Source organism: Telmatherina bonti (genome assembly GCF_933228915.1).
Source record: "Telmatherina bonti genome assembly, chromosome: 14".
Taxonomy (NCBI): domain Eukaryota; kingdom Metazoa; phylum Chordata; class Actinopteri; order Atheriniformes; family Telmatherinidae; genus Telmatherina; species Telmatherina bonti.
The window spans coordinates 36,458,413-36,472,564 of record NC_136612.1 but is presented as its reverse complement, the minus strand read 5'-3'; the positions used below and the strand labels follow the sequence as shown (position 1 = coordinate 36,472,564).

General features: G+C 49.4%; 1 protein-coding gene across 2 annotated transcripts; it reads right to left on the bottom strand.

Annotated features, from left to right (window-relative positions):
- Positions 1–1,861: 1,861 nt before the first annotated feature.
- On the bottom strand, positions 1,862–14,146 carry maza (MYC-associated zinc finger protein a (purine-binding transcription factor)). Of its 2 annotated transcripts, none has more exons than XM_079253509.1 (8): positions 13,554–14,146; positions 11,822–12,017; positions 10,124–10,512; positions 7,309–7,559; positions 7,174–7,237; positions 5,328–5,499; positions 4,839–5,251; positions 1,862–2,503 (listed from the first exon to the last, which is right to left on the bottom strand). In XM_079253509.1, the coding sequence occupies exons 1-7, from the start codon at positions 13,584–13,586 to the stop codon at positions 4,932–4,934; spliced, it is 1,425 nt and encodes a 474-aa protein (XP_079109635.1). In that variant the 5' UTR covers positions 13,587–14,146; the 3' UTR covers positions 1,862–2,503; positions 4,839–4,931. The 2 variants fall into 2 exon arrangements, with proteins under 2 accessions (XP_079109635.1, XP_079109636.1); XM_079253510.1 differs by having other exon boundaries at positions 11,822–11,972.
- Positions 14,147–14,152: the final 6 nt, after the last annotated feature.

Below are 14,152 nucleotides of genomic sequence, written 5' to 3'. Positions count from 1 at the left end.
ACCCAAAGAGCTGCAGGGTGGCTACAAATGCATGAAAAACATAAAATCACAAAGAAAAATCTGCAAAATAGCTCATGAGAAAAAACAATTGCCAGACACGAAAACCCAAACCAGCTTTTTACACAAAAAGTTTAAATTTGTTTTAATTTTGGGTTAAACTTCAGAAGCTCTGGAGTGTCGCTGACAGCTGAGTGAATGTAAAGATGCAAAAATAACGTCAGAACATTAACGTATAAGATTTCAGTGCGCTGCTTATCTATCTATTTATCTATCTATCTATCTGTCAACGTTTCTTTTATTCCCTCTGAGTTGTAACAACAACCTGAAATCTGATGTGAAAGAAATTCAACAAGCAACATAAACATGTTAACAGCCTGGTTTTAAAAAACATTTCAGGTTTAATAGATCAGGTTTACTTTGATGACAATTACAAGATTCTGATTCAGTCAAAGTTCCATGAGGGAGGAGGCAGGCAGGGTACACCCTGGACAGCTCGCCAGTCCATCGCAGGGCCACACAGAGACGAACAACCACTCACGCTCACTCATACGGGCAATTTAGAGGCATCAACTAACCTAACATGCATGTCTTTGGACGGTGGGAGGAAGCTGGAGGAATGAATTTTCTTTACAGCTCATCCACTTAAAACCAATTTAATCTCAAAATTCAGCATGAGGGGCGTGTCCTCCTTCATTAACAGGTACTGGTAGCTGTAAGAAGGCAGAATGTTGCAAAACAGTTGGTTTTAGCCGGATTAACCGCTTCATTTAGCTTTGGCCCACCCACATCTGTTAGCTGGTTAGCTACTGGTGACGCCGCCAACATGGCGACAGCGAGAACCGCCCAATGAGGTCAGATTCAGCGAGTGACGTCACTGAGGCTCCGCCCATCTTTTTATGTGTAGATGTGTAGTCTGATTATGAAAGCTGTGATTTCAGACTAACATGTTTGTTAAAAGGACTGCACGGTGGAACAGTGGTTAGCAAGAAGGTCACTGGTTCGATCTTTGGCTGGGGTTTGGTCAGTGGCCTTTCTGTGTGGAGTTTGCATGTTCTCCCCGTGTATGCGTGGGTTCTCTCCGGGTACATCCAAAGAAATGCTTGTTAGGTTAGTTGGTTACTCTAAATTGCACATAGGAGTGAGCGTAAGTGGTTGTTCGTCTCTGTGTGTCCCTGCAATGGACTGGCGAGCTGTCCAGGGTGTACCCTGCCTGTCGCCCAAAGCCAGCTGGGATAGGCTCCAGCTTCCCTGCGACCCTGAATAAGCGGTTCAGAAAATGAATAAATGAATGTTAAAAGACGTAAAAGACATTTCACAAATCTGAAGGAGTAATCTACGAGTTTAGGGAAGATGCGTTTCCACGCGTTCCAGTTGTACGACTGTCGGCATACCCACCACCTCCTCCCTCATGGAACTTTGATCGAATCTTGTAATTGTTACGTCTTTATTCCGATCAGGTTTTTAATGTGACTACATGTCAACAAAGACGCCTTCCATTAGTGAACGTTAACACTTTTCCTCATCCAGCTGTTTGTGTCCCTTTAGGAGACTCATCTGGAGGAATAAATATGTATTCCTGTTGGAAAACTACTTCTTCTGCAGAATTACCAGCAGGATCAGTATGGCGTATAGCGCCACCCTGTGGCAGGATCTATGCAACCACACATTTTCTTCTCAACCAAAATGAATATTTAAATACAAAACGCTCCATCGTTTTCGTCTGTGTGTAACTTTTACTGCCATGTCGTGGTCAAGCTGGAGACAGAAACCAAAACAACCACATAGATGAATTCTGATGAGATGCTAATAATCAGAAACAAAGATACAAAATGAAATTAAGAGGAAAACAAGAGACGGGTGAAGCTACTGAAACTGGTCTTCAGTCATGCAAAACGACCAGAGCTGCAGGATGGAGGCGGAAGACAACGTTTCATACCCATCAGGTGAAATACACACGACCATGTGCACACACACAGTTGAATCCACACATGCATTTACTGCCTTTTAATACAGTAATCGTAACAATGTGCTATGCACTATGCATCAGGTACAATCGATATGCACAGCCACAGAAAAATGTGTCACCAAGGTAGCTACAAATTACATGGCAAAAAGTTTAGTTACAAATCAGCATCCAGTCAGAACAGAGATCATATGAAGCAGAGGAGTTATGCACATTCAATGATCAGAGGGAATATACAGTGACAGCGATCAGTCTCCCTTCTGCAGCGATAGAAAAGTGTCTGTACACCACGGCGTCGGCGGCTTTCCTCGTTATAAACACTGATACGGCGGAGTAGAAACAGTTTAAAAACCACGACAGCTTTACAGAACTGCCAGAGGCTGTGCAGCTCAGAGGGAAAATAAAACCATGATGTGACGGCAGCTAAGTGCGAAGCATCAGTTCTGGACAGTCCATCAGAGCTGGAGGCGGTGACGTCCTCATGGCGTCCAGCCTCCACGGCAGCTTCTCCCGATGCGTGTCCAGGCGTGGCACGTTTACCTGGGAAGAGAAACAAGTTCATGTCACAGAAGTTCCGTTTGTGCTTCGATACCGAGCTTCAGGTTCGCATCCATCCTTCACACCTCCACGCCGGACCGGCGGCGTTCATTAGTGGCGTTTAGGACCGGCGGCATTTAGGACCGGCGGCGTTCATTATTGGCATTTAGGACCGGCGGCGTTCATTAGTGGCGTTTAGGACTGGCGGCGTTTAGGACCGGCGGCGTTCATTAGTGGCGTTTAGGACTGGCGGCGTTTAGGACCGGCGGCGTTCATTAGTGGCGTTTAGGACTGGCGGCGTTTAGGACCGGCGGCGTTCATTAGTGGCGTTTAGGACCGGCGGCGTTCATTAGTGGCGTTTAGGACCGGCGGCGTTCATTAGTGGCGTTTAAGACCGGCGGCGTTTAGGACCGGCGGCGTTCATTAGTGGCATTTAGGACCGGCGGCGTTCATTAGTGGCGTTTAGGACCGGCGGCGTTCATTAGTGGCGTTTAGGACCGGCGGCGTTCATTAGTGGCGTTTACGACCGATGGCGTTTAGGACCGGCGGCGTTCATTAGTGGCGTTTAGGACCGATGGCGTTTAGGACCGATGGCGTTTAGGATCGGCGGCGTTTAGGACCGGCGGCGTTCATTAGTGGCGTTTAGGACCGGCGGCGTTCATTAGTGGCGTTTACGACCGGCGGCGTTCATTAGTGGCGTTTACGACCGATGGCGTTTAGGACCGGCGGCGTTCATTAGTGGCGTTTAGGACCGATGGCGTTTAGGACCGGCGGCGTTTAGGACCGGCGGCGTTCATTAGTGGCGTTTAGGACCGATGGCGTTTAGGACCGGCGGCGTTTAGGACCGGCGGCGTTTAGGACCGGCGGCGTTCATTAGTGGCGTTTAGGACCGGCGGCATTTAGTCTTACAGTAAACAGCGTAGATGATAAAGTTACTTTGACATGTCTGTGTTGTTTATTATTGATGGTCGTACTGAAAGTATCGAGGGAGACGTTTTACCATCATTTTGCGTTTATTTCATGACATTATTATTATTATTCTCCTGTTTGCATCACAAATTTCCAACTATGTGCGAATGTCCACCTTAATACCTACATGTATATATATCATAGACTGTAAACAAAGAGGTGGGCGGAGCCTCTGTGACATCACCTGTAGTTTCTGAAGAGCTGAATTGAAGCTTGGTGGGCGGTTCCTACCATCAGCATCTTGGCAGGGGCATGCCCGGTCTCGCCCGGAAAAAAGAGGTGGAGCTGAGAGGGGGGTTGTCATGGTGGATGATTGACATCGATCGAACTCCAAGCTTTCTGTAGCTAAGAGCTAACCGAGCTAACCCAGAGATAACAGGAGCTAACCAGCTAACGGAGGTAAGCGGGCTAAAGCTAAGTCACGTTGTTAACCGGCTAAAAACCGCAGTTGTTCTACGTTCTTCTTACTTGAAGCGGGAGACCGGGTACCTGTCAATCAAAAGGACACGCCCCTAAATATGCTGAATTTCAAGATTAAATTACTTTTAAAAGGAGTTAGAAAAAAATCCACTCCCCCCACAGTTGTCATGAAGGTAAACCTGACCTATTAAACCTAAGATGGATTTTTGAACCACGCTGTTAACATGTTTATTTCTGCTGTAAACATGTTTATTTCTGCTGTAAACATGTTTATTTCTGCTGTAAACATGTTTATTTCTGCTGTAAACATGTTTATTTCTGCTGTGAAGTTGGTCTTTTTAACATGGGAGTCTATGGGGATTTGCTCTGTTTTGCAGCCCCTAGTGGATGAAGGGGGAACTGCAGTTTTATGCACTTCAATAGACTTCACTCTTAACCGCCGAAGGCTCCGTACATCTTTCATACACGGTCTATGATATGTTTACATACTTCTAGAATGAGAGGAAAAAGTAGTGCACTTAAAATTACCCACAATGCACCTTGAAAAGTAGTGATCAAGGATGACGGGTTCATATAGACCACAATGCATTGCAGCAGGAGCTCAAAGTGACTCGAACGTTGAAGCAGGTTAAAAATAACTATAGATCATTGATTTTATGTCCTTTTTTTGTTTTATAAATAAGCAAAAAAAAAAAAAAACCTGAAAATATTTGGAACGACGTGGTGGTTGCCATGGTGACAGTTGCACTGAGGAGAAGCTGGCCAGCTTCGTGTCCGAATGGCCAACAGAATGAGGTCACTACAGTCTGCTGCTTGGTGCGGGAAACGACGAGGTGGCGACTACCGTGGACACGCCCACTGTGACATCACACTGCTTCATGTGTCGAACTACAAATTCTTCTTCTACTGTTAAAATAGGAGCAGAACCAGAGTGGACAGATTTACACACCTGTACTAGCTGTTGTCTTCAGTCCTCTCGTTCACCCAGCTCCCGCTCGCTTCCATCCCCCTCCCCACCCGCCCCACCCCCGCCATCGCCATGCTAGCTGTGGGGCTGGGGGGCGATACTGGAGCAGTCAGTGACCAGCAGTCCCACTGAGCTCGCGCTGGACACAGTGACGGCCACGCTGGTGGTGCCCAAGGGACCCGCGCTCGTCGGGTCGGGGTCACCCTGCTGGGTGTGGGTTCCCATGTGACCCTGGAGCTGCGTTGCCGTCTTGCACTGGACGCCGCACAGCTGGCAGAGCAACACGCCGCCGGCCCCCGTCCCACCGAAGCCTCCGCGCGCCCCACCGCTCTCCTTCCACTCCTGGCCGTGGTGCTTCTGGGCGTGCACACGCAGGTAGGTGAGGGTGGTGAAGCCTGCGAGACACACAGCAGATAGAGCCGGTCAGGCGGTGAGCGTGTGCACATGTCGGGTGATGCTGCGGCGTCTTACTGCGGTTGCAGAGGTGGCAGGCGTGATGCTGCGACTGGTTGTGGACCCTCATGTGGTCGGTGATGTACGCGGCCGAGAGCAGCTTCCCGCAGATGTGACACGGAACCTTCTCTTCATGACGGATCAGATGAGCACGGAGACGGTCCCGCGTGGCGAAGGCCGACGTGCACGTCTGAGGAGAGACATGAAAGCCGGCAGCTGAAGCATCCTGACTGGAACGTTTGCTTTTCTCAGAATAAATTCTGAACACAGCAGAGGACCAGGCGACGGGAGGTTTAATATGCTCACGGAAAGCTCCACGAAGCTTCCAGGTGTTCGTTCACGGAGGAAAGACATCGAAATCTATCAAAACACGGTAATCTATCGACACCAGGCAGCTGCTCCTCATGAGGAGAGATGTCGCCCCGCTGGTCAAGTGACAAACTGCAGCTCAGACCAGATGAAGTGGACAAACGTTTCCACAGAGCGATAAATGCGAGCTGATGAACGACTTTCTGCTGCAACATCTGCAAAAATGATCCAGTTTCCCTCTTTTCCCACTCGAAGGATCGGAGATCAGACATTCTGATATCTAGTATTTCTCGGTGAATGTTTGCACATTGACCTGAACCCAATACATTAGTAAATTACCCACCATGCATTGCACATTGTAGCCTAACAAACAGGCGCCCTCTGCGGGTATTCCTGCTCTGGAGGTGAAGAAGAGAAGCTGCAGACGCATCAGAAAGAGTCAGAACATCAACGTTTCCACTTCTAATCTGAAGAGACGTGCAGCTGAAGCATCGTCCAGTATGAGAGGACATCTGCAGGTAAAGAAGCCAGTCGGGAAGAACAAGACCCCCAAAGCCACCAGTTTACCCAGCAGCCTGCAGGGGTCTGACTGGTTTACAGCTTCTCACTTTGCAACTTTATTTTCTCCTCTAAAAAGATCCGTTTCTGCAGGACGTAGAAGACGGACGTGTCTACGGAGCCGCTAAGGCAGGCGGTTCGGTTTGTTTTTAGGGAGACCGGCTGTCCTTCATCTGATGATGAAAACAGAGAGGGTTTTACAACCCCTGTAAAAAAAACCACTGTAAACAACCGCTGTAAAAAACTACGGTGAACAGCCACTGTAAAAAACAAACATTGTAAACAATCCCAGTAAACAACTGGTACCAACTCAGCACTGCCCACTGGTGGATGAACAGATGTAACCATGACAACGTGATGCAGGGAAGCATCACGGTGACGGACTTTACGTCCATAATGGAGCTTAAGCTGGCCCACAGACGCTCGGCTACGATGAGACGTCTGAATGAAACAGCAAAGTGACACCTGCACAGCTCGCCACCGTCTCCAGTGACGCCATCAATACGCCTTCTCTGATTGGTCGTTTCTGCACGTCGGATTCCTTGTAAGAAAAATTCTGTCTGAAAACAAAACAAATCTGCTGGAATTTGGTGACAAATGCGAATGTTCCCGTTGACCTATCACCAGAGAACACAAGTGCTACGAGTCTTTTACGTTGCCATGGTGATTAGGCTGGACAGCTAAACTCCTTGACAACGAACCACATCAGATCGTAAACAACGCAGGAGACGGACGAAATGATCCGTCTTCGCGTCCACATTAAAACATGGAGCTGCATCAAGTCCCGACGGGGCCGCTGATCCGATTTTCATCAGTGGTCCGACGATCGCCCCCCCCACCCACAATGCAATCTGCTTCCTGTACGACTCCCGTCTGTAGAAGGATCCAGTCTGCTTCTTTCCCAGCAAACAAACTGGGATCAGAGAAGGAAACTGGTGGGGAGCGACTGGACCTGAACGGCTTCACGGGAAGCTCCACAGATCAGGAGAAGCGTTACCGTGCACTTGAAGGGTCGCTCTGTGGAGTGCACCTGTCGGACGTGGCTGTTGAGGTGGTCCGGCCTGAAGAGGACATAAAACAGCAGTAAGTCACGGCGCTGGCGGAGACACACGGGACAGGTGAGAGTCCACACCTGGAGAAGGCCTTGGCGCAGTGTGGACAGATGTAGGGCTTCTCCACGCCGCCTTGGTGGGAGCGCACGTGGTAACTCATCCTGTCTTTCCTCTTGAAGCGCTGCTGGCAGATGGGACAGGAGTACGGCTTCTCGTCCGAGTGGGACAGACGGTGGCGGTTGAGGTGGTAGACGTCTCGGAAGGCCTTCCCACACGCCTCGCAGGCGTGGTTCTTCCTCACCTGGTTGCTGCTGGCGACGGGGACTGGGTTCTGTGGGACACAGGACAAGATCCAACATCTGCAACGACAAGACAGGACGACCCGGACTGTGGACGTCCTGAGTGGGACGACCCGGACTGTGGACGTCCTGAGTGGGACGTCCTGAGTGGGACAACCCGGACTGTGGACGTCCTGAGTGGAACGACCCGAGTGGGACAACCCGGACTGTGGACGTCCTGAGTGGGACGTCCTGAGTGGGACAACCCGGACTGTGGACGTCCTGAGTGGGACGTCCCGAGTGGGACGACCCGGACTGTGGACGTACTGAGTGGGACAACCCGGACTGTGGACGTCCTGAGTGGGACGACCTGAGTGGGACAACCCGGACTGTGGACGTCCTGAGTGGGACGACCTGGACTGTGGACGACCTGAGTGGGACGTCCTGAGTGGGACGACCTGAGTGGGACGACCTGAGTGGGACGACCTGGACTGTGGACGTCCTGAGTGGGACGACCTGGACTGTGGACGTCCTGAGTGGGACGACCTGGACTGTGGACGACCTGAGTGGGACGTCCTGAGTGGGACAACCCGGACTGTGGACGTCCTGAGTGGGACAACCCGGACTGTGGACGTCCTGAGTGGGACGACCTGAGTGGGACAACTCGGACTGTGGATGTCCTGAGTGGGACAATCTGAGTGGGACAACCTGGACTGTGGACAACCTGAGTGGGACGTCCTGAGTGGGACGACCCGGACTGTGGACGTCCTGAGTGGGACGATCTGAGTGGGATGACCTGGGTGGTACAACTCGGACTGTGGACGTCCTGAGTGGGACGACCTGAGTGGGACGACCAGGACTGTGGACGTCCTGAGTGGGACGACCTGGACTGTGGACATCCTGAGTGGGACGATCTGAGTGGGACGACCAGGACTGTGGACGTCCTGAGTGGGACGATCTGAGTGGGACGACCAGGACTGTGGACGTCCTGAGTGGGACGACCTGAGTGGGACGACCTGGGTGGGACAACTCGGACTGTGGACGTCCTGAGTGGGACAACTCGGACTGTGGACGTCCTGAGTGGGACAACTCGGACTGTGGACGTCCTGAGTGGGACGACCTGAGTGGGACGACCTGAGTGGGACGACCTGGGCTGTGGACGTCCTGAGTGGGACGACCTGGACTGTGGACGTCCTGAGTGGGACGACCTGGACTGTGGACGTCCTGAGTGGGACGATCTGAGTGGGACGACCAGGACTGTGGACGTCCTGAGTGGGACGACCTGAGTGGGACGACCAGGACTGTGGACGTCCTGAGTGGGACGACCTGAGTGGGACGATCTGAGTGGGACGACCAGGACTGTGGACGTCCTGAGTGGGACGATCTGAGTGGGACGACCAGGACTGTGGACGTCCTGAGTGGGACGACCTGAGTGGGACGACCTGGGTGGGACAACTCGGACTGTGGACGTCCTGAGTGGGACGACCTGAGTGGGACGACCTGAGTGGGACGACCTGGGCTGTGGACGTCCTGAGTGGGACGACCTGGACTGTGGACGTCCTGAGTGGGACGATCTGAGTGGGACGACCAGGACTGTGGACGTCCTGAGTGGGACGACCTGAGTGGGACGACCAGGACTGTGGACGTCCTGAGTGGGACGACCTGGGTGGGACGACCTGGGTGGGACAACTCGGACTGTGGACGTCCTGAGTGGGACGACCAGGACTGTGGACGTCCTGAGTGGGACGACCTGAGTGGGACGACCAGGACTGTGGACGTCCTGAGTGGGACGACCTGAGTGGGACGACCAGGACTGTGGACGTCCTGAGTGGGACGACCTGAGTGGGACGACCTGGGCTGTGGACGTCCTGAGTGGGACGACCTGGACTGTGGACGTCCTGAGTGGGACGATCTGAGTGGGACGACCAGGACTGTGGACGTCCTGAGTGGGACGACCTGAGTGGGACGACCAGGACTGTGGACGCCCTGAGTGGGACGACCTGGGTGGGACGACCTGGGTGGGACAACTCGGACTGTGGACGTCCTGAGTGGGACGACCAGGACTGTGGACGTCCTGAGTGGGACGACCTGAGTGGGACGACCAGGACTGTGGACGTCCTGAGTGGGACGACCTGAGTGGGACGACCAGGACTGTGGACGTCCTGAGTGGGACGACCTGGACTGTGGACGTCCTGAGTGGGACGACCTGAGTGGGACGACCAGGACTGTGGACGTCCTGAGTGGGACGACCTGAGTGGGACGACCTGGGTGGGACAACTCGGACTGTGGACGTCCTGAGTGGGACGACCAGGACTGTGGACGTCCTGAGTGGGACGATCTGAGTGGGACGATCTGAGTGGGACGACCAGGACTGTGGACGTCCTGAGTGGGACGACCTGGGTGGGACAACTCGGACTGTGGACGTCCTGAGTGGGACAACTCGGACTGTGGACGTCCTGAGTGGGACGACCTGAGTGGGACGACCTGGGTGGGACAACTCGGACTGTGGACGTCCTGAGTGGGACAACTCGGACTGTGGACGTCCTGAGTGGGACGACCTGGACTGTGGACGTCCTGAGTGGGACACTAACGACAGACACATTCCACACACACCCACCTGCTCAACGGACCCAACAACCACCACAGCTGCCTGGATGGGTTGAGGCGTTGCAGCCATGGTTACAGTTGCCGGGGCGATGGACACAGAGACCGGCTGGCCGTCCTGGTTAGCGTGCTGAATGGCCTGGGGGAGGATCTCGGGGGCGGCGGCGGGGTCAGGAGGGGGAGGCTGTGGGGGGAGGGTGAGTTGGAGTAGAGACAGGGGGATGGTTTGCTTCTCCACACGTCCCACCTTCCCCGCCTCCTCCTTGTCTCGCGCCGCGCGGTCCTTCATCTTGATGCCCGTGTGCACCGACTGGTGGCGCCGCAGGTTGTAGCTGTTCTTAAACTCCTTGTTGCAGGTGGCGCAGATGTGGGCCGGCCGAGCGGGCTTGGAGACCGGTTTGACTGGAAGACACAGAACACATCGGTCTGGTTTTACTTCCATCAATCGCAGATCAATAATCATAACCCTTCCTGTGTATGGAGGACAAAACGTGTCCAAACGTCTGGAAATAAACACGCTTAACTCTAAATTCACACCTAAACGACCCTGCAGTTAGTTTAGGTGTGAATTCTGCTAGTCAGATAGATAGCTGCTAGTCTGCTACCTATCTGATTAGCAGGAATCTCTAGTTTCCATGGTAACAAGTAGGGCGCTGAAGCACAGCAGAGAGGGAGGAAGGGGCTCAAAATCTAAATTTGTACATTTTAAAGAGTTTTTAAACTGAAAATACTGAATATTATTGACACATTTCTGGATTAAAAAATACTGTTTTTATAAACATGAAAAATAAAAATAAATCCTGTAATAAAAAATGATTTAATATAAAAACAGCGATCTGCATGTAGAAGGCCAGGACATTTTTATCTCTATAAATCAGACTTTATATTTCTTTTCTCTTTAGTATCATAAGATATAAAACCTGTTATCAAAGTATCCATCTGTCTTCACATCTTTCTTTTTCATGTTCCATCTAAACTTCATGGATAAATAAATTTAGAAACAAATAATTAAATACCAACGTCCTAAACTAAATTAATCAAACATCATGACAAAATTAGATAAAATTGTAAAACACAATAAAAATCTTCATTTATTTTCCATATTCCTTTTTAACTCATGGGAAAATATGGTATTCTTAATGCCTGGGTCACAAATACATTCAAAACAAAAACAAAATCAAACAAAACCAAAAACAAAACAAACTAAAATCAAAATCAAATAAAACAAAAAAATCAAATAAAATTAAAATGAAACAAAACAAAATAAAAATCAAACAAAACAAATCAAAATGAAATTAAACTAAACTAAATCAAACAAAATAAGATCAAATCAAATAAAATAAAATCAAAATAAAATTAAACAAAACAAAAAAAATCTCTGGTTCTGGATGGATTCTGGACTTCGACTTTCTCAGATATCTGGAAGAGCTCATTTCCCTGCGTTTATCTGCATCCACCATTCCCAGTTCTGACCCGGTTCCCAGTCCCTGCAGGTGGATAACACCCCAGCATGATGCTGTCGCCGCCGTGCTTCAGGGTGGGTGTTCTCTGGGTGATGAGAGCCGTTTCATTTCAGCCTCATCTGACCAGAGAAGCTTCCAGATGTTTGCGCACCCAGACATGAAGCCCAGCTCGGTGCTCCACCAGACTGTCGTCCTGCCAACAGCCCAACAACACATGAAGCATAACTGGTCTGACTTAGTGTCCTCACCAGGCAGCGGCTCCTCGCTCAGAGCGGCGGTGTCAACGGTGGACGGTGGCGTCACGATGTGGTCTGCCGGAGGACTCTGAGCCGGACCGGTGAGCTCGGGCAGCAGCTCGGACTGAAGAGGCGTGTCCGGCTGGCTCTGAGTTGGCGTCGTCTGCAACAGTTCGACAACATCTGGATTAACAGTCCAGAAGTTCATCTACATCATTGGCAGAGGGGACGAGACAACATGTCTACTTAATCAGCTGCAGGAAAAACGTTACGTTTCACTCACATGCTCGGAGTTATTCTTAAAACACACAAATAACAGGAAAATAAAACATTAAAGACAGAAAATATTGTTGATTTAGATGGTGCCAGGTTTTGCTGCCTGAGGTCTGCAGACTCTCTGAAATCTGCTCTGTAGATGCTGTAAAACCAAAACTCCTGACAATATCAAGCTGGGAAACACTAAAACTTTAGTGGCTTCAGCTTTTATACCCAACAATGACACCCTCACCTGTCACCAGTTATTCTACTGGTCAGAAACTGGGTTCAGTTCACTGTTTCTTTTTCTGAAAACCTGATTTTCCAAAAACTTCTTTTTTTATGTTTATTGGATTTGTTCTGGTGCATTCACTTCCCCACGAAAGATATCATTTATCTTTTTGTGACTGTTTTTTTTAAATCACCGTAAACCACACAGTCCTGAGATGAATAAAAACCCAACAGCTAAAATCAGACAGGATTTCTAACCATCCAGATTTCATTTATTCCATCTGAAGCAAACATTTTTAATCCACTTGAGATTTTCTGTTTGTCCTGATGAAATAAGGAAAATCTGTTGATTCTATTACTTTACTGAGAAATACATTTTAATTGACTTTTTTCTAAATTAGAGATGAAACATACAAATAAAAACTTATTTTGCTTTGTTTTCAGAATTTAAGTCAAATTTTTTACATCTTCTAGATTTATTTCTGAATTGAATATAAAAGATTTTCCATTGTTTTCCTTAAAATAAAATAAAACAAAGTGAAAGCAAAAATAAACAAAAAAAATTAAAATAAAAAAATACAAAATAAAGTAAAATTAATAAAAATATAAGATACAATAAAAAATAAAAAGCAAAATTAAAACAAAAAAAAATCTAATAAAGTGGGGGAAAAAAAGAAATTAAAAAAACCAAAACAAACTATTTTAAAAGATTCTGAGTTCAGTAAATTACAATAGCCAAGTGGATGTCAGTGGGATACAATGGGGATATTTTTATTAAACTATTTTACAAGAAAAATATACAATCATGTTTTTTATAATGTCTAATAAATTCTCCTTTGCAAATAAATAAATGCTTCATCCAGCCGTCATCCACCTTCAGGTTAAGCTGATTTCCATGTTTTGGAAAGAACTTTTTTTTTTTTTTAAAAAGTTGCAGAACAAGCAGAAAAGGTCTCTTTTCTCTGTAAGTTTACCTGTTTACCAGTCATGGATCCTAAATCCAGTATAACAGACTGTAAACCAGTCCCATCAACCTGCAGATGAACTCCAGCCTGTCTGGATGTGGAGGACACGCTGCGGGGACTTCCAGCTGGACTGGTCAGTGTGAACTAAAGCTGAATCCAACCAGCTTCACCCTGACCCCTCCATGACCTCTCTGTGACCCCCCCCCTCCACACACACACACACACACACACCTTCTTTAACCCCCCTATGCTGAAACTCCCCCACCCCTCCACCAAGCAGCTCCCAGGCTCACCTGAAAGAGGAAATTACTCCAGGAGGTGTCCATCCTGAGGGGCTGGGGACGACCCCGCCTGGGACCAGAGGAGAGGGGGGAGGAGGGCGACGGAGGCCGGGAGAAAAGCTCGGAGGGCTGCTATGAAAACAACCTGAGGCCTGCGTCTCTCCTCTCTACCTGCTCGGCTTATTTAGCGGAGAATCTGTCGGTGTTCCGCAGAGTAAAGAGCCTCGACCCGGTAGTTACGAGCTGACATGTTCATCTAGAGGCGGAAAGCAGGATTTAACTGGAAATGCGACAAAATGCTTGTTATCATGCTTTGCTTTCATGGTGCATTTTAATACAATTTGCTTATGTCTGCTTTAAACTAAATTAGTGAACTGCATGCAAATTAGAGGTCATCTGAATGCCGTCGCAACGTGCCAGTCATGGTAAGCAGCTGTTCAGGACTTATTTATTGTCGGTAGCTCCGAGAAGGCCGCAGCGGAGGGATCCAAGCCTCGGCGTTGCGTACTGCTCTCCCCCGCACTAGAGGGCTCCCGGTCGGCCGCGGTCCGTGGCTCCGCCTCGGTGTTTCCATCGGAACGATGACATTTTTCTCTTTTTTTCAAACTCGC

Bases quoted from the DNA above. Each gene is read 5' to 3' on its own strand.
- maza (XM_079253509.1), bottom strand. From the start codon at position 13,586: ATGGACACCTCCTGGAGTAATTTCCTCTTTCAG. The intron at 5,500-7,173 runs GTAACGCTTCTC...GTCTCTCCTCAG, and splicing joins AGCGACCCTTCAAGTGCACG to ACGTGCACGTCGGCCTTCGC. The intron at 5,252-5,327 runs GTAAGACGCCGC...TGTGTCTCGCAG, and splicing joins CTGCCACCTCTGCAACCGCA to GCTTCACCACCCTCACCTAC.